General features: G+C 34.9%; 1 protein-coding gene across 1 annotated transcript in view; it reads right to left on the bottom strand.

The window, feature by feature from the left end:
* The window catches only part of ERCC6L2 (ERCC excision repair 6 like 2), a 140,043-nt gene that overhangs the window by 48,169 nt on the left and 71,087 nt on the right, over positions 1–20,787 (bottom strand). The window contains exons 12-13 of the mRNA XM_060155378.1: positions 14,712–14,807; positions 3,818–3,917 (exon numbers count right to left, since the gene is read on the bottom strand). Of these exons, the coding sequence (XP_060011361.1) occupies positions 3,818–3,917; positions 14,712–14,807 (196 nt within the window). The remainder of the gene's footprint in view (positions 1–3,817; positions 3,918–14,711; positions 14,808–20,787) is intronic.

Here is a 20,787-nt window from a genome sequence, read left to right as displayed (position 1 = left end):
CCTAGTTCTGGTGGTTGCTGGCAGTCCTAGGCATTCCTCAGTTTGCAGCTTCATCACTCTGATCTTTGCCTCTGTCATCACATGGCATCCTCCTTCTGTGTCTGTCTGTATCCAAATTTCCCACTTATAAGAAACCAGTCATTGAATTAGGGCCCACCGTTATAGAGTATAACCTTATTTAACTTGATTACATGTGCAAAGACCTTACTTCCAAATAAGATTCCATTCACAGGTACCAGGGGTTAAGGACTTCAACATATGTTTTTTATTTTATTTTTTTTGGGGGGGGCACAATTCAACTACTAACAGAGGCTTTGTTAAAGACTTACATTTATGTTCATGAGACACATTTGTCTATAATTTTCTGTTCTTGTAATGTCTTTGCCAATTCTGGCATCGGGATTCTTCTATCTTTCTAAAGTAGGCTAGAATTGTTCCCTCCTCTGTTCTCAAAAAGAATACTAAATGTTTGATAGAACTCACCACTGAAGGAAAAATTTCCACCACTGTGGAAAAGTTTTGAATTAAAAATTCACTTTCTTTGACAATATAGAGCTATGATTTCCCCTCATTTGAAGTTACTGCTCCGAAATATCCAGTATTGCTATTAAGAAGTTAGCTATCTATTTAATTCTAGTACTCTTGTAGACAATTTTTTTTCTCTCCATGAAGTTTATCTCTGGAAATTTTACAATTATAGAAAGACAATGTAAGTGTGGATCTATTTTCATTCATCCTATTTAACACTCAGTGGGGCTCATAATCTGTGGACTCTCATCTTTTGGGACTTCTTCCTTCTCTTTCTTCTGTTCCCTTGCTCAACTATAAGACTGATATTGGAACTTCTACATCTAGCCTTCATTTCTCCTAAGTTTTCTTACATGTGTTCGTTCTACCTCTGTCTTTTTGCTCTGTAATCTAGAAGAATTGCATGGCTCTTTCTTTTAGATGAAAACTTTGTTCTTTGCTATTCAGCCTATTGCTGGAGTTTCTCGTTTTCTGGATCTCTAATGGATTTTTTTTCTAGTAGTCTTTTGTTGTTCCCAGGATCCTACAACCTCATTTACCTTTTGAATAGTGATATTTCTTCAAAAATCTTTTACTCTTTTCTATTAATTTTGTTTTCTCTGATGTTAATTCTTTTTTAGTGCCTATATGAGTTCCTATATCTCTTGTAATAAATTATCATAAACTTGGTGGCTTAACACAACAGAAATGTATTCTCTCATAGTTCTTACAGGAGGCTAGAAGTCTGATATCAGTATCACCAGAATGAAATCAAGTTTTGGCAGAGCCATGTTCTCTTCATAGGCTCTAGGGGAGGATCCATTCCTTGCCTCTTTTCACTTCTGGTGGCTGCCAGCATTCCTTAGTTTATAACTACATAGCTCCAATCTCTTGTCTCTGGGGTTACACTGGCTTCCCTTCTGTCTCTGTCAGATTTCCCTTTGCTTCCTACTTATAAGAATGCTTATGATTTAGGGCCCACCTGGACAATCCAGGCTAATCTCCCCATCTCAAAAATTCTTAATTTAATCACATCTGCAAAGACCCTTTTTTCCATATAAAGTAACATTTATAGGTTCCAGGGATTAGGACCTGGTATCTTTGAGGGCCATTTTCATAGTGTTTATTTTCCTAAACTGTTCAATACTAATTATTGTTTTGGAGGGGTGGGGGGGAATATTCATCTGTCAAACGCCTAACGGGCTTATCTAGGCCTACTGCAGTAGTTATTCAAAGCAGGCAGCAGGTGGAGGGGTTTGCAAATATTTATTATTTTGGACTTTCTTCTTGATTTCAGCAAGAATTTAGAGCTTTGTTTCCTTCCTTCCAGTAGTTCTACTTATTGTTCCTACTTGAGAGCAGACATTTCCATTGTCTACAATCTGGTACAATGGGGGAAAGATCATAAGGGTTAAACCACCTTGTTAGATCACTAATAATACCCAAAGAGGGGGCATCACAGTTAACCCAAGGCTCCTTTCTATTCTTAGTATCTGTTGACTCTAAGCTTGGAATATTCACAAGTTGCACCTACCTTTTCCAGTAGTCTTCTCATGACTGAGTTTAGCTTTGTTTCTTCCTTCAATCTCATCTCAACTGCCCTTTGTCTTTCAGGGTTCCTTATCATTTTTGGCCCACAGAGAGAACTCTTTTTTCTTTCCAACATTTTTACAGAATTTTAAAACATCATTTTGGATTGTTTTCCTCCCAAGAGATTTGAGGAACACTTGTGAGGCTAGCGTGTGTTTGCCATTTGCACCCTTGGTTCAAATTCCAATCAATGTTTAAATCACATTTATGCCATTTCCTCATATGATTGCCATCTTATCTTTATTTGTGCTTATCAAGTTGTATGGCTGAATGTTCCTTAAGTGGCTTATTTTAATAAGCAATTAGATCATACAAAGTTCTGAAAACTTAAATTACCCTCATCTTCTGAAGCCTTTTTATTACATATTATTATATAACAGGCCATTTTATTTCATGAAATGAGTCAGATGAATAGGCAAAGAGGAAATACATATAGTAATGGGATCAAGAAAACTTACTATGTGATTGAGGAAAGACTCTTCCTTGTGACAAGTCAAAGATAGTATTCTAAATAGCTGTTCCTAACATGAAAAAATAATATCCTACTTTTTTCCAAGATTAGTTAATGTCTGAAAAAATAATTTTCAAGTAGTTGTGCTATACCTAAGAACAAAAAGATTAAAGGTTTCTTACAGAGCTAAATGCTTTAAGAAAAATAAACACTGCTGTGTACAATTCTATTTTTAGAATTAAGAAAATAGCACAAATTTAAGACTGGATCATTCTTAGGTTAACTACCACCACATGTGGCAGATGTTTGCTCTTAAACAGATTCCAGCTGAATATATATATATATATATATATAATTCATATATATATATTATATATATATATAATTCATATATATATATATAATTCAAATTTAATATAATTTAATATAATTCAAATTTAACATTTATAATTAAACTTGAACCTCATTCCAGATCTTCTCAAGCAGGCAGTTACAGACTAACTAAACTTTATTTAGAGGCATAAATGGAGTAGTAATTGATACTCTAAGGATATTAAAGAGTTAATGCAATTTTAGATGAATATTAAAAGCATCAGCACAGTAGTTAGTGCCCTTGAGTTCTATTCCTATAATTTCATTTACTGGGGTGTCCTGGATCCCAGTTTCATTATATACAACACGAAACATTTGTATTAGATATCTCTCAGGTATTCCTCTCCAGTCTTCTTCATGCACACATAGATAATGGAAACATGTGAACATCTACTCGAAGAGGAGGTTACTCAAGGCTGGAAGCTGGCTTAGATAATCTTGCTGCCCAGAGAGCTGTAGGATGTCTGGGTGCACCTGTACCCCATCTGTGGCATACACTTACATCTTGGCCCACAGTTTGGGGAGCTGTGACCTTGCTACTCAAATTGTGATCTGCAGACTAGTAGTGTTGGCACTTCCGGGAGCTTGTTAAAAATGCAGAATCTTGCGCTCCACCCAGAACTACTAAATCAGAATCTGTATTTTAAAGATCCCTAGGTAATTCATGTGTACATTAAAGAAGTACTGCTCTAAGAAACTTTCAGCTCTAAAATTCAATGAACCTAAGATTTAATCTGTTTTATAGAAGTGTATTCTACAGTATATTTCATAATCTTATTAAATTCCTTATTATAGCTAGAATAAAATAAAAAACATATTTGTACACAAATTTATTATTAATTTTTAAAAACTGACAAGTGTTTACTTTTAATTAGAAAAAGGGAAATATATATTTACCTGCTTGTATACCTGTCGTAAGTACATGATCTCCTCCACAGTTCCCAAGGATATCAGCCTAAGCACTTTGACATCTCTGCATTGCCCAATCCTATATGCTCTGTAAAAACATTAAAAACAAAAGGCAACCAAGATCAAGTGAAACAACTTTGGGTTCAGGAGGTAACTTTTGGATATAAAAATGAAATATTGCTAAAATTTTAATTTCAAAAGAAATATCTTATGTTTAGATATGCTATATTATTTAATAATAATGTAAAAACAGAAATTCATATAAAAAGGCCAGTCATTGAGGAGGAAAGTATTATAGAAAAAATATACATATCAACTTCATTTCTGTTATAAACATCACCTTCTACTGTGTAAAAACTTTTCCTAAATTCAGATTTTTCTTTTATGGCAGTCTTAAGCTTATGAATGATTCCATTTATATAAAACTCTCAAAAACGCAAACTAATCCACAGTGACAGGAAGCAGATCAGTGGTTGCTTGGGGGCGGGCCTGGGAGGGGCAAGATGAATGGATTACAAAGTAGCACAAGGAAAATTTGGGGGGTGATGGATATGTTCACTCTCTTGATTGTGGTAATGGTTTCATGGTGTATACCTACAGCAAAACTTATCAGCTGTACACTTTAAATATGTGCAGTTTATTGTATGTTAATTATATCTCAACGAAACTGTTAAAAAAACCTTGGAGGTAAAGCAGTAATCAACTGGCAAGCCTATGGAAGTGCAGATTTACAGCCTTCATCCACAGAGATTTCCAAGCAGTCTGTCTGACTGGATCACTCAGATGATTAGTACCCCAGGTGTTTTGATATGGACTGCAGTGCTAATTAAAACTCTAACCTGACTCACCACACTGATTAACTATAGGTCCAGTCCCTGTAGCTTCTCCCAGGTGGAGGTTTTATTGGATGTTCTGAATGAGGTCATCTGTTTCTAAATACCTGTTATAGTCATGGGGGATCAGGGGCAAAGCCATACTGCTTCATGCTTGAAAATGTTACAATTTGGGGGAAATTTAATTTTGACCTTATGAAGTCACACTGTATTGTTATATTTGGTGCTCCTTCTGCCTCCTTCACCCATTCCTCCTCACAGAGAAGGGCTTTTACTAGAGGACATCTTGGTACTGAAAATCTTGCATTCCCAGAAAAGAATGGTGGCTCCTGTGACACAGCAAAGCCAGGGGTAAGTTACTGCAATTCTCACTTCCATCCTGCAGCCTGGATAGAGAGGGACTCATAATCCCTTTCTCTCCCACAATGGATTTGGGTCTAAAAAAAAAAAAATATGTATCTAAGGAAATGTCTTTTGGGTGTAAGGCAATTGTTTGCTGAATGGGATAGATTCTGTCAGAATACATATTCTTGAATCTTTACAGACAAAAACCTTATAACATGTTACACTGGACCTATGCTTCATCATTTTCTAGGTCTATCAAGTATGGATATGTAAATGGTCTTTTATCATGCAAAGACAAGTGTCGAGAAACTGTTATACAGTGTGGAGGTCAGTATTTTCATTTCTCTTCTTTGCTCCTTCTGTCAGAGTAAATGGAAGGAGAGGAAGAGGAATTCTGTTCATTTAGTTTTACTGTCAACTAACTTTCACTGAAAGCCAAAGCACAGTGAACTGTGTTTCGAGGGAACACTGGGATAAATAAGTCTTGATGGCCTAGATGAAAAAGAACAAAATTACAACAAATGTTGTTAAGACAAAAAGAAATGGATATTTTTCTGTGGTTTTCATTTGACTATTTTCCTGGGCAGTTGTCACTGGCAAGAGGCTGGTTAAAAGTGTAGGCTCTGCAAGTCAGACTGTGTGGATTCAAATTTATTCTATCTTAAATTGATACCAACTTAATTTCAATTGCATTAAAATAATTTCCTTTACAGCTCTGCTTTCACCTTTTATCTTATTGATGTTATAAATTATATCTTTATGTCATGTATTCATTAGCAGATTTATAATTAGTTTTATGCATTTGTCTTTTAAATCCTGTAGAAAACAAGGAGAAGAATTATAAGCCAAAATTATAATAATACTGGTTTTGATATTTGTTTATGTACTTACCTGTACTGGAGAACTTTATATTTTCCTATGACTTTGAGATACCATTAGAGTCCTTTCATTTGAAATTGAAACTCTCTCCTTAACATTTCTCCTTAGTATAGATCAACAGAACAGAATAGAGAGCCCAGAAATAAACCCAAGCACCTATGGTCAACTAATCTATGACAGAGAAGGCAAGAATATACAATGGAGAAAACAGTCTCTTCAATAAGTGGTTCTGGGAAAACTGGACAGCCACATGTAAAACAATGAGAATAGAACATTTACTCACCAACTACAAAAATAAACTCCAAATGGATTAAAGACCTAAATGTAATAATTGAAACTATAAAACTCCTAGAAGAGAACATAGAACAATCTTTGACATAAATCTTAGCAACAGTTTTTGGATCAGTCTCCTAAGGCAAAAGAAACAACAGCAAAAATAAATAAATGGGACCTAATCAAACTTACAAGCTTTTGCACAGCAAAGGAAACCACTGACAAAACAAGACAACAACCTAAAGAATGGGAGAAAATATTTGCAAATGATATGACCATCAAGGGGCTAATATCCAAAAAATATAAATAGCTCATACAACTCAATATCAAAAAAAAAATGTCAAAAAACCCAAACAATCCAATCAAAAAATGGGGCAGAAAAGCTGAAAAGATATTTTCCTAAGAAGACATATACACAGCTAACAGGCATAGGAAAAGATGCTCAACATTGCTAATTTTTAGAGAAATGCAAATCAAAATGACAATGAGCTATCACCTCATACCTCTTAGAATAGCTATCATCACAAAGACCACAAATAACAAATGTTGGCAAGGATGTGGGGAAAAGGGAACACTTGTACACTGTTGGTGGGAATGTAAATTGGTACAGCCACTATGGAAAACAGTATGGAGGTTCCTCAAAAAACTAAAAATAGAACTATGCTATAATCCAGCAATTCCACTTCTGTGTATATATCTGGAAAAAATGAAAACACTAATTTGAAAGATACATGCACCCCAATATCCAGAGAAGTATTAATTACAATAGCCAAGATATGTAAGCAATCCAGTGTCCATCAACATACAAATGGATAAAGAAGATGTGGTACATATATAGAATGGATTATTATTCAGCCATAAAAAAAGAATGAAATTCTGCCAACTGCAGCATCATGGATGGACTTAGAGAATATTATGCTTACTGAATTAAGGCAGACAGATAAAGAAAAATACTATATGATATCACTTATATGTGAAACCTAAAAAATAAAACAAGTGAATGTATATAGAAAAACAGAATTACAGATATAGAAAACAAATTCATGCTTACCAGTGGGGAGAGGGAAGCAGATGGGGATGAGATACAGGTATGGGATTAAGAGATGAAACTACTGTATATAAAATAGATTAGCAACAAGGAGATATTATATAGCACAGGGCATTATAGCCATTATCTTGTAATAACTTTCAATGGATATAATCTGTAAAAATACTGAATTGCTATGCTGTACACTCAAAACTAATATATTACTGTAAATCAACTATACTTCACTTAAAAAATACTATGATATGTCAGTTATATCTCAATAATAAAAAATGCAGAAATACAACTTCAAAAGTACACTAGAAGGAATTAACAGTTGATCATATGATACAGAGCAATGGATCAGTGAGCTGGTAGACACAGCAGTGGAAATCACTGAAGGAATAGATAAAAGAAAAATGAATAAAAAGAAAGGAGGACAGTTTGAGACTTCTGGGACTACATCAAGCATACTAGCATTCACATTATAGGGGTCCCAGAAGAAGAGTGAGAAAGGGGCAGAGACCATATTTGAAGACATAATAGCTGAAAACTTCCCTAACCTGGAAAAGGAAAGACGTCCAGGTCCAGGAAGCACAAAATAGGATCAACCTAAACAGGAGCACACCAAGAAACATTGCAATTAAAACTGCAAAAATTAAAGATAAAGAGAGAATATTAAAAAGCAGCAAAAGGAAAAGCAACAAGTTACATACAAAGGCACTTCCATAATGCTATCAGCTGACTTTTCAGGAGAAACTCTGCAGGACCAGAAGTGAGTGGCATGATATACTTAAAGTGATGAAAGGGAAAAACCTACAACCAAGAATACTCTATTTGGCAAGGCTTTCATATAGATTTGATGGAGAGATCAAAAGTTTTACAGACAAGCAAAAGCTAAGAGTTCTGCACCACCAAACCAGCTTCCAAGAAATGTTACAGGGACTTTTCTATGTGAAAAAGAAAAGGCTACATCTAGATATATGAAAATTACAAAAGGAAAAAAATCTCATTGGTAAAGGCAAATATACAGTAACGGTAGTAAATCAACCATGTATAAAGCTAGTAGGAAGGTTTAAAGACAAAAGTAGTAAAATCGTGTATATCCATTATAAGTAGTTGAGAGCTACATAAATCAAAAAGATGTAAAATATGATGTCAAAAACAGCAATCACGGCGGGGGAGGAGAGAAAACATGTAGGGTTCTTAAGTGTATGTGAACTTGAAAGATCAGCAATTTATGTTATCCTTTTGAGGAACTTTTGGTAGCCACAAACCAAAAATCTAAACACATATGAAAAAGAGAAAGGAATGCCAACATAGCACTAAAGATAGCCATCAAATCACAAGGAAGAGAAGAAAGACACAAAAATAATTACAAAAACAACCACCAAACAATTAACAAAATGGAAAGGAGAACATACCTATCACTAATTACTTTAAAAATATATGGACTAAAAAAAAAAAAAATATATATATATATATATACTAGATGCTACAATCAAAAGACACAGCGTGGCTGATTGGATACAAAAACAAGACCCATCTATATGCTACCTACAAGAGACTCACTCTTGAGCTAAAGATACACAGACTGAAAGTGAGGCAATGGGAAAAGGTATTCCTTAAAAATGGAAAGGAAAAGAAAACTGGGGTGGCAATACTTATATCAGAAAAAATAGACTGTAAAACAAAGACTGTAGTAAGAGACAAAGAAAGACATTACATAATGATCAAGGGATCAATTCAAGAAGAAGGTATAACACTTGTAAATGGATGTGCACCCAGCATAGGAGGACCTAAATACATAAAGCAAATTATTAACAGACATAAAGGGATAGACTGACAGTAATACAATAATAGTAGGGAACTTTAACACCCAACTGACATTACTGGACAGATCATCCAGACAGAAAATCAATCAGGAAACACTGGCCTTAAACAACATATTTTATCAGATGGACTTAACAGATAAATATAGAATATTCCATCCAAAAGCAGAAGAATGCACATTTTTTTCAAGTTCACATGGAACACTGTCCAGGATAGACAATATGCTACGCAACAAACAAGTCTTAGTAAATTTAAGATTGGAATCATATCAATCATCTTTTCTGATACAACAATATGAGACTAAAAGTCAACTATTTAAAAAAAAAACCTGCAAAAACACAAACACATGAGTTTAAACAATATGCTACTAAACAACCAATGGATCACTGAAGAAATCAGAGAAGAAATAAAAATATACCTGGAGACAAATGAAAATGGAAACACAATGATCCAAAATCTGTGGGACTGAGCAAGAGCAGTTTCAAGGCTTATAGCATTACAAGCCTACCTCAGGAAACAAGAAAAAACCCAAATCAACATCTTAAACTTACACCTAAAGGAACTAGAAAAAGAACAAACAAAATTGAAAGTTATGAAGGAAAGAAATAAAGATCAGAACAGAAATAAATGAGAGACTTAAAAAAAAAGAAAAGGGCTTCCCTGGTGGCACAGTGGTTGAGAGCCTGCCTGCCGATAGGGGACCCAGGTTCGTGCCCTGGTCCGGGAAGATCCCACATGCTGCGGAGCAGCTGGGCGCGTGAGCCATGGCCGCTGAGCCCGTGCGTCTGGAGCCTGCGCTCTGCAACGGGAGAGGCCACAACAGTAAGAGGCCCGCAAGCCGCAAAAAAAAAAAAAAAAAAAAAAAAAAAAAAAAGAAAAGATCAATGAAACTAAGAGCTGGTTCTTCAAAACGATAACAAAGGTTGATAAACCTTTAGCCAGATTCTTCAAGAAAAGAGAGAAGACTTAAATCAATCAAATCAGAAATGAAACAGTTACAACTGATACCATAGAAATACAAAGGATCATAAAAGATTACTACAATTTTATGTCAATAAAGTAAACAACTTAGAAGAAATGAACAAATTCCTAGAAATGAATAATCTCCCAAGACTGACCAGAAACAAATAGAAATTTTAAACAGACTAATTACCAGTAATAAAATTGGATCAGTAATCACAAAACTACCAACAAAAAACAGTGTAGGACCAGACAGCTTCACAGTTGAATTCAACAAACATTTAGAGAAGAATTAACAATATCCTTCTCAAACTATTCCAAAAAAATTGCAAAAGCACACTTTCAAGTTCATTCTATGAGGCCAGCATTGCCCTGATACCAAAACCATACAAAGATACCATAAAAAAAGAAAGTTACAGGCTAATATCACTGATGAACATAGATGCAAAAATCCTCAACAAAACGTAGCAAACTGAATTCAACGGTACATTAAAAGGATCATACACACCAATCACAAGCAATGAAATTGAAACTGTGATAAAAAATATTCCAACAAAAAAAAGTCTAGAAACAGAGAGCTTCACAGGCGAATTCTATCAAATATTTCGAGAAGAGCTAACACCTATCCTTCTCAAACTCTTCCAAAATATAGCAGAGGGAGGAACAGTCCCAAACTCATTCTACAAGGCCACCATCACCCTGATACCAAAACCAGACAAAGATGTCACAAGGAAGGAAAACTACAGGCCAATATCACTGATGAACATAGATGCAAAAATCCTCAACAAAATACTAGCAAACAGAATCCAGCAGCACATTAAAAGGATCATACACCATGATCAAGTGGGGTTTATCCCAGGAATGCAAGGATTGATCAATGTATAAAAATCAATCAATGTGATACAACATATTAACACACTGAAGGATAAAGACCATATGATCATCCCAATAGATGCAGAAAAAGCTTTTGACAAAATTCAACACCGATTTATGATAAAAACTCTCCAGAAAGTAGGCATAGAGGGAACTTACCTCAACATAATAAAGACCATATATGACAAACCCACAGCCAACATCATTCTCAATGGTGAAAAACCGAAACCATTTCCACCAAGATCAGGAACAAGACAAGGTTGCCCACTCTCACCGCTATTAGTCAACATAGTTTTGGAAGTTTTAGCCACGGCAATCAGAGAAGAAAAAGAAATAAAAGGAATCCAAATCGGAAAAGAAGGAGTAAAGCTGTCACTGTTTGCAGATGACATGATACTATACATAGAGAATCCTAAAGATGCTACCAGAAAACTACTAGAGCTAATCAATGAATTTGGTAAAGTAGCAGGATACAAAATTAATGCACAGAAATCTCTTGTATTCCTATACACTAATGACGAAAAATCTGAAAGAGAAATTAAGGAAACACTCCCATTTACCACTGCAGCAAAAAGAATAAAATATCTAGGAATTAACCTACCTAAGGAGACAAAAGACCTGTACAGAAAACTATAAGACACTGATGAAAGAAATTAAAGATGATATAAACAGATGGAGAGATATACCATGTTTTTGGATTGGAAGAATCAACATTGTGAAAATGACTATACTCCCCAAAGCAATCTACAGATTCAATGCAATCCCTATCAAACTACCAATGGCATTTTTCACAGAACTAGAACAAAAATTTTCACAATTTGTATGGAAACACAAAAGACCCCAAACAGCCAAAGCAATCTTGAGAAAGAAAAATGGAGCTGGAGGAAACAGGCTCCCTGACTTCAGACTATACTACAAAGCTAAAGTAATCAAGACAGTATGATACTGGTACAAAAACAGAAATATAGATCAATGAAACAGGATAGAAAGCCCAGAGACAAACCCATGCACATATGGTAACCTTATCTTTGATAAAGGAGGCAAGAATATACAATGGAGAAAAGGCAACCTCTTCAGTAAGTGGTGTGGGAAAACTGGACAGCTACATGTAAAAGAATGAAATTACAACACTCCGTAACACCATTCAGAAAAGTAAACTCAAAATGGATTAAAGACGTAAATGTAAGGCCAGACACTATAAACCTCTTAGAGGAAAACATAGGCAGAACACTCTATGACATAAATCACAACAAGATTCTTTTTTACCCACCTCCTAGAGAAGTGGAAATAAAAAGAAACGTAAACAAATGGGACCTAATGAAACTGAAAAGCTTTTGCACAGCAAAAGAAACCATAAACAAGAGGAAAAGACAACCCTCAGAAAGGGGGAAAACATTTGCAAATGAAGCAGCTGACAATGGATTAATCTCCAAAATATACAAGCAGCTCACGCAGCTCCAATATCAAAAAACAACAAGAACCCAATCCAAAAATGGGCAGAAGACCTAAATAGACACTTCTTCAAAGACATACAGATTGCCAACAAACATATGAAAGGATGCTCAACATCACTAATCATTAGAGAAATGCAAATCAAAACTACAATGAGGTATCACCTCACACCGGTCAGAATGGCCATCATGAAAAAATCTACAACAATAAATGCTGGAGAGTGTGTGGAGAAAAAGGAACCCTCTTGCACTACTGGTGGGAATGTAAACTGATACAGCCACTGTGGAGAACAGTATGGAGATTCCTTAAGAAACTAAAAGTAGAACTACCACACGACCCAGCAATCCCACTACGGGGCATATACCCTGAGAAAACCATAATTCAAAAAACACATGTACCCCAATGTTCATTGCAGCACTATTTACAATTGCCAGGACATGGAAGCAACCTAAGTGTCCACTGACAGATGAATGGATAAAGAAGATGTGGCCCATATATACAATGGAATATTACTCAGCCATAAAATGAAACAAAAATGAGTTATTTGTAGTGAGGTGGATGGATCTAGAGTCTGTTATACAGAGTGAAGTAAGTCAGAAAGAGAAAAACAAATAGTGTATGCCAACACATATATACATGGAATCTGAAAAACAAAAAAATGATTCTGAAGAACCTAGGGGCAAACATGAAAAAAGACACAGACGTAGAGAATGGAATTGTGAACACGGGGAGGGGGAAGGGTAAGCTGGGAAGAAGTGAAAGAGTGGCACTGACATATATACACTACCAAATGTAAAACACAGCTAGTGGGAAGCAGCTGCATAGCACAGGGAGATCAGCTCAGTGCTTTGTGACCACCTAGAGGGTTAGGATAAGGAGGGTGGGAGGGAGATGCAACAGGGAGGGGATATGGGGATATATGTATATGTATAGCTGATTCATTTTGTTATAGAGCAGAAAGTAACACAACCTTGTAAAGCAATTATACCCCAATAAAGATTAAAAAAAAAAAAGGAAAATGGAGAAAAAAACAGTAAAAAAAAAAAAAAAGGATCATACACCATGATCAAGTGAGATTTATCCCAGGGACACAAGTATGGTTCAATCTCTGCAATCAATCAATGGGATATACCACGTTAACACATTAAAGAATAAAAATCATATTATCATCTCAATAGATGTGGAAAAAGCTTTTGAAAAAATTCAACATCAATTTATGATAAAAACTCTCAATAAAGTGAGTACAGAGGGAACATACCTCAACATAATAAAGGCCATATATGATAAGTCCAGAGCTAACAACATACTGAATGGTGAAATATTGAGAGCATTTCTCTAAGATCAGGAACAAGAGAAGAATGCCCACTCTGGACACTTTTATTCAACACAGTATTAGAAGTCTTTGCCACAGCAATTAGGCAAGAAAAAGAAATAAAAGTATCCAAATTAGAGAGGAAGAAGTAAAACTGTCAGTGTTTACAGGTGACATGACACTATACATAGAAAATTCTAATGATGCCAGCAAAAAACTACTAGAGTTCATCAATGAATTTGGTAAGGCTGCAGGATACAAAATTAATAAACAGAAATCTGCTGCATTTCTATATGCTAACAATGAACTATTAGAAAGAGAAATTAAGAACATAATTCCATTCACAATCACATCAAAAAGAATAAAATATCCAGAAATAAATTTAACTAAGGAGGTAAAAGAACTTTACTCAGAAAACTATAAGACACTGATGAAATGGACTGTATAAGAAAGCTGGGTTTCAATGCTTTATGATCTGGTCCAAACATCCACTGCAAGAACCTTTTGTCAGCCTCATTCCCCACTTACTTATAAAATATATGAAATGATTCTTTCAGTTTTGATCAAGGAGCACATGTTATAGGTTAATCCCTCTTTATGTACAAGGTGTGGAAGAGGAATTTGTTTTAGAGTCAGCACATTAATTAATTTCCCATAAGGATGTACTTTAGTCTACTCCCAAATCCTGAAGTTGCTGAACCCATGCTTGAATTTCTCTGTGCTCGCCTGTTGACTTGGGATTATTGCTTTTCTCTGCTGGTTCCTTCATCATAAAAATTCTCCCACGAGTTTCTCAAAACTTCTGATCTACTAGTAGTGACCTTTCTATTTTCCTGCAGTACTGGGGATTTATTCTTTCTTCTAAATTAATCTTGTCACAATAATGGGATTTTGAGATGAATGGAAAATTAATGGCTATTATCAGCCTGTCATTTGGATTCAGAAGTTCAGGGTTATCTTAAATAAAAGTTTAAAATTTTTTTACAAGGTCTTCCCTATCTTCTAATGACAGTCACATTGTAAGCAACCTAAAAAATTCAGGAGCATTTTTAGATTAAAAGTATTTGCAGGTCACTTTAAATTTTGTCACCATTGTACCTGTCAATTGCTTGAAGATCATTGGCTGGATTCCATGTAGGATCAAATAATATCACCACATTGGCACCAACAAAATTGAGGCCTAGTCCACCAGCCCTGGAGTAAACAGAAAAGAGCACATTAAAACAGCAAAAATAAATTTTGCTTTCTAACTCAATTATGCCAGGTTTCTATAACCAAATCAATACAACATTACATTAACATTATAAAAGTAAGGTGATTAAAACACAATATGCCACAAGTAAAACAGCTATGGAACAATTTTTTTTGTACCACTCTAAAATATCCCTAAGAAATTTGAGCATTAGAGACCATGTAAGTAGGTTGTGCTGGTTCTTACATTTTTTTGGATACTCAAATACTATTCGCGAAGATTTTCCTAACATAAGTTTTAAAAACTGCTAGTATACTCCAGCTAAATAAATACACACACTTAAAAAAAATGTGCTTCTCCTTATTCCTCCCACTAAGTACAGCTAAAAACCCTGGGCATTATATATAAAATAAAACACAAGATTATGAAAGGTAGAGAGAACACAAATTGGTTAGAGACCACAAAAACCTAAGGAATGACATGGCAGTGAGTTCCCTGGCTTTATTTTTGCCTAATATATCCCAGATTGGGTTCTGGAGAAGCCAGTGAACTGGAAATGCCAGCAGCCAACAGTCACAGACCGAAAAAGCCCCAAGAAAAGCCTTCTTCCTTTAGCCAAAGAACCAGGAAAGATACAGAGTTTTAAGACAGAAAAATGTTAGATAATGAACAGCCTATTCTTTCTTGCAAACACCACAGAAAAAAATCTGTGGCTCCAACCCTAACCTGGTCAGCAAAGGCTAAGTGAGGAGACTAAATTCCACCTTTGACAGTAATGAGGTACCTCTCATTCTCACTCGGGTGGTGTCAGAGAAGACTGATTGAGGAGCCGGAACTTTTCATTTCTACCCAGCTATAACCAGGCCCCTCTGTAGTGTGGGTGGAAGCCATGGAGAAATAGCAATGAAGTGCCTCAAACTCAGGGTGTCAACAGAGGTCAAGCAAGAGACACGGATTTCCAGCCCATGTGGCTGGCATGGTGTCTGGGTAAAACAGAAGTTTTAAATAAGATACAGAGTTTCATAACATAATACTCAAAATGTCGAGCATACAATAAAAAATTACTAGTCTTACCAAGGTCTAGGAAAATCTCAATTTCTATAAGAAAAGACAATTAACATACGACAACACTGCAAAGAAGCAGATGTTGGAATTATCTGACAAGGATTTTAATGCAGCCACAATAAAAATGCTTCAAAAAATAATTACAAATATGCTTGAAACAATTAAAAATAGAAAGTCTCAGCAAAGAAAGAGAGGATACCAAATGAAAATTTTAGAATTGAAAAATTACTGAATTACAAAACTTGCTGGATGGACTTGATAGTACAGTGGAGATGACAGATGATAGAATCAATAAACATAAGAGCAGTTCAATATTATTGATATTTACCCAATCTGAACAACAGAAAGAAAATATACTGAAAAATAAAACCACATTCTTAGAGGCCTGACGGACAGTAACAGAAGAGCTAACACTTCTATCATTGTAGTCCTGGGAGAAAAGAGAGAGTGAGACTGAAACAATATTGAAAGAAATATAGCTGAAAACTTCCCAAATTTGGGAAAAGAGATAAACTTACAGAATGCAGAAAGTTGCATGAACTCCCAGAATGATAAACCCAAAGAAACCTATGCTAAAATACAGCATAATTAAACTTCTGCAAACAAAAGACAAAGAAAAACTCTTGAAAGCAGTCAGAGAGAAATGATACACAACTTTTAAGGAAACATCAAATGACAGTGGATTTCTCATTAGAAACCAAGGTGGCGAGGAGGAAGCAGTACATTTTCAAGTGCTCAAAGAACTATCAACCCAGAATTCTATATCCAGCAAGAATATCCTTCAGGAATGAAAGGGGAATCATGACATTCTCAGATTAAGGAAAACTAAGAGAATTTGTCACCAACAGACTTAGAGGAAAGATAAAATAAAACAACTAAAAAGTCAACCAATATCCAGTCCTGTCAAATTTACCTCAAAAATGTTTTTTTCATGAGTCCTTTCTCCATTCCTATTTTCACTTGCCCTAGGTCAAGCTTTTATGTCACACCTGTATGTATTACTTCAGTGGCTTCCTGTCTTCCCTTACCTCAGACCTTAAATCCATCCCCACATTACATAAAATAATTCTAAGCACAGAATATAGAAAACTAAGTATGCCATTCCTGTTTAAAACCCCTCAATTCTTTGGAAAGCCAAAGCTTTATCTTCATTTAATTGACCTGTGGTTAAAAGATACAATGAAAAGAAACCACAAAAGATATATGTATATTTTGACAGTTTTTAAAATATGATATTGCTTAATGGATTTGATAGATTCATTTTTCTATCAGTCAAAACATGTCAGAATACAAATAATTCATTTTGGAATGAAGTTTATTTCTAAAGATATCTTTTCTAAATGTATCTTTTAGCAAAACTGAATATATAAAATGCTTGTCTACTGAGTTAAAGATTTCAGCTGCCTGCATAGCATATTAGATTTTACCTAAAAATAACTGTTATCTTCTCATGTTTTGAATTTTCTGGGTCTAAACACCATACACTTAATAATTATTTTATTATATAATAATGATAAAATTTTGTATTTTTTAAAGGGAAGGTAAAATTAAAATCCAATAATAAAATCATTTTCTTCGTTTTTCTAATCTCAACCTTCAAAGCCTTTACTGAGGCTTTCTCTTGCTGATTTTCCCTTTTCAGATGCTTAGACCATCATGTAACTCACACTTAGATAATGCTTTACACTAGATACTAACCATCCAGGGAGGGAAAATGTTAATAATCTTCTCTTATACAGTTTTTATCAAAATAGAAAAAAATTAACATTTATTGAGCATCTACTATATACCAGGAATGGTGCAAGATATTTTCATATATTCTATTCTTTCATCCTCAACACACCTCTATGAGCTAACTATTATTCTCATTTCACAGATGAGAAAATTAAGAATCTGAAATACCGATTAACTTGCTCAAGGTCTCTGAGGTGGCCAGTGTCTGGATTCAAACCCAAGTATCCTGACTTGTTCAATATTCAATAGAAATTGAATTTTCTCCTTTGGAAAATTATTTATTAGAGGCAACAGCATAAAGATGTCACAGAGACTTAAACTCAAAGAAAGAAGTTAGATGGGATAAAGAGGAAGTTTGGGAAAGGATTTAAAAAATGGGTAAATTACGGAAGTGGGTGGGATTTAGATACCCAACAAGTAGAAGAGAAGTTAGAAGTTTATCTGCCTACTATGGTGATGGGGAAAATTCTGAAGAAACAAGGTTCATAAGATTATATAATTAGACTAGTTATGTGAAAAATCAACCAGTTATATCAAAATAAAATTGGAAATCAAGAAATATTTTCTAACACTTAACACCAAAAGTAAGTCTAGTCAACTGTTCAGTTAGCTTCTTGTCAGTAAGATATGCATGAATTTATTTCAGATGCCCTAAATGAGTCACAGGAAGGTCACCACTTGAGGTAACAATCTTCAAAGATATTCTGAAGTTACAACTTAAGACTGTCCGAGTTAAAGCAGAGGCAATGTTTCTTTTAAAGAAAAAAATAATCTCTAAACTCTATCTCTAGAGATGAGATGATTCTCTATTTGACGATAATACAACTCAGAATCATAAACTTTCAAACGTATCACTCCTCTCATATGGATAACAGCAAAGGCTTACTCCTTAAGCAATAAAATATTTAGACTATAGCCCTGTTCAAGCTGAAGAATGGTATTAAGATAGATTGCTAATAAACATGCAGGCTATTCATTCCTTAGGTCTTCCACATTCTATTTTGTGTCAATAAATATGTAAAAAAATATATTTTAACCATATCTTAATATTCCACAAAAAAATTCTGTCAATGAATTAAATTTTACTGTTATGTATTAACTATTATAAAAGGTCGAATGAAGTAGTCACTTGAACAAATACTTCTGAGAAACCTAAATATAAGAGATACCATGTTCGTAGATAGGAAGGTTCGATAGCATTAAAATGTCACTTTTCTTCAAAGTCATTTATAAATTCAGTGATTACAATAAAAATCCCAACCCAAGGAAAAATGCCAGATAACCCTTCCTTAATTAATTGAATGAGATGATTATGGAAAGCAAAGCTTTAAGGTGTTGACATTTCAGAATAAAGATAATTCAGAGAACAAGGGCTTAAAAAAAAAGACAAAATCAGTTATTTAAAATAAAATAATAACATCAGAAAATGACATTTTTCAGAATATAGAGCAAAAAAGATAAAAATATGAAGTAAGAGTCCAAGTTCAGAGGTTTAATGAATCATTGTAGGGAATTCCCTGGCGGTTCAGTGGTAAGGACTCCGAGCTTTCACAGCAAAGGGCCTGGGTTCAATCCCTGGTCGGGGAACTAAGATCCCACGAGCTGCATAATGCGGCCGGAAAAAAAAAAAAGAATCATTGTAGGAGCCCTAAAATCAGATAACCTAGTGTCTGAGAGAAATACCAAAGGAAATGGAAGAGAAGCCATCGTCAAAGAAATAATCAAAGAGAATTTTCCAGAGTTGAAAAATACAAGCCCTCGGATTATGCCCTGCAAAATAAATGAACTAAAACCCCAGACCAAGACTCAAATATCACTGTGAAATTTCAGAATACAACAGATGAAGAGAAACTCTTGTGAGTTCACAAAGAGGAAGGAGAATCAGATTGGCAATAGACAAAAATTCAACAACACTAAATACCAGAAAACAATGTTGTAATACCACAAAGATCTGAGAGGAAATTATTTTCAATCTAGAATTCTACAGTTGGCCAAAGTAGCAAGTGACAGAGCACATAAAAGACATTTGCTGATATTCAAAGAAACATAAAATTTACTTTCTATATATTCTGGCGTACAAAGTTATTTGTTAAAATAGCTGACAGACGAGGGCTTCCCTGGTGGCACAGTGGTTGAGAATCCGCCTGCCGATGCAGGGGACACAGGTTCATGCCCCGGTCCGGGAAGATCCCACATGCCGCAGAGTGGCTGGGCCCGTGAGCCATGGCCGCTGAGCCTGTGCGTCCAGAGCCTGTGCTCCGCAAATGGAGAGGCCACAACAGTGAAAGGCCCGCGTACCGCAAAAAAAAAAGCTGACAGATGATGTGACAAAAGTAGAAGAAAGGGTGGATGTGTGCTAATGCTAATACTACACATTACAAGTACTTAAAAGATACTGTAGAAAGTTACTGGACTAAAAATCAAAGATTGAAGTATATTATTTCAGGTTAAAAAAGTAATTTATAGACAAATAATAAAAATAAAAATAGTAAAGAGTGTGTGGAAAATGGGGAGGGAGGAGTGTAAGTAAACTAAATCCTCCTCTAACATAACAAAGAGTCCAAGCTGTTTAAAGCTGATAAACTAAAAGATAATGAAGAATTAGGATTCTGGCAAAAATGATGGACTGAGCCAGTGTTAAACTCTTTTGTTTCAACACCTAGAAATTAAATATAAATTTTTGCAAAACAAGGAAAACAAAACAAAAACTGAGCATATGTCTTTTGAAAAACATAGCTAAAGAATGGATTTATTATGTCTTGTAAGGTTCTTTATGTAACAAATGTAAGGACTTCGGTAACAAATCACTCTTTGAATTCAGTCATAGGGAAACAGGAATCCAAAACTTCTCTTGTCCTGCTTGGGATGCCTAACAAAGAAGTCAAAGTAAAATCACAGTAACGGAGAACTCCTACAACCAGTCTCCAAAGGATTTCCACAGAGGAAAGAAGCCCCACTGAAGATAAGCTCAAAATAAAAAATTACAAAATGTGTGAAGAAACCATCTACCATAAGCAAAAGCCAGAGGGAAGAACAAATAGAAGGATTAGCACCCCCCAAGCACAGGAGTTAATAGAGCAAAAATGCCATTCAAAAGATATTTTTAAAAATGACTAAAATTACTAAAGAAATAAAAAAGCTAGAAACCATAAAAAATGAAATATATGTAAAACTGATCAGCTA

Source organism: Lagenorhynchus albirostris, chromosome 7 (assembly GCF_949774975.1).
Source record: "Lagenorhynchus albirostris chromosome 7, mLagAlb1.1, whole genome shotgun sequence".
NCBI classification, from domain to species: Eukaryota; Metazoa; Chordata; class Mammalia; order Artiodactyla; family Delphinidae; genus Lagenorhynchus; species Lagenorhynchus albirostris.
The sequence above is the reverse complement of the archived record's forward strand: the minus strand, read 5'-3'. Positions and strand labels throughout refer to the sequence as shown.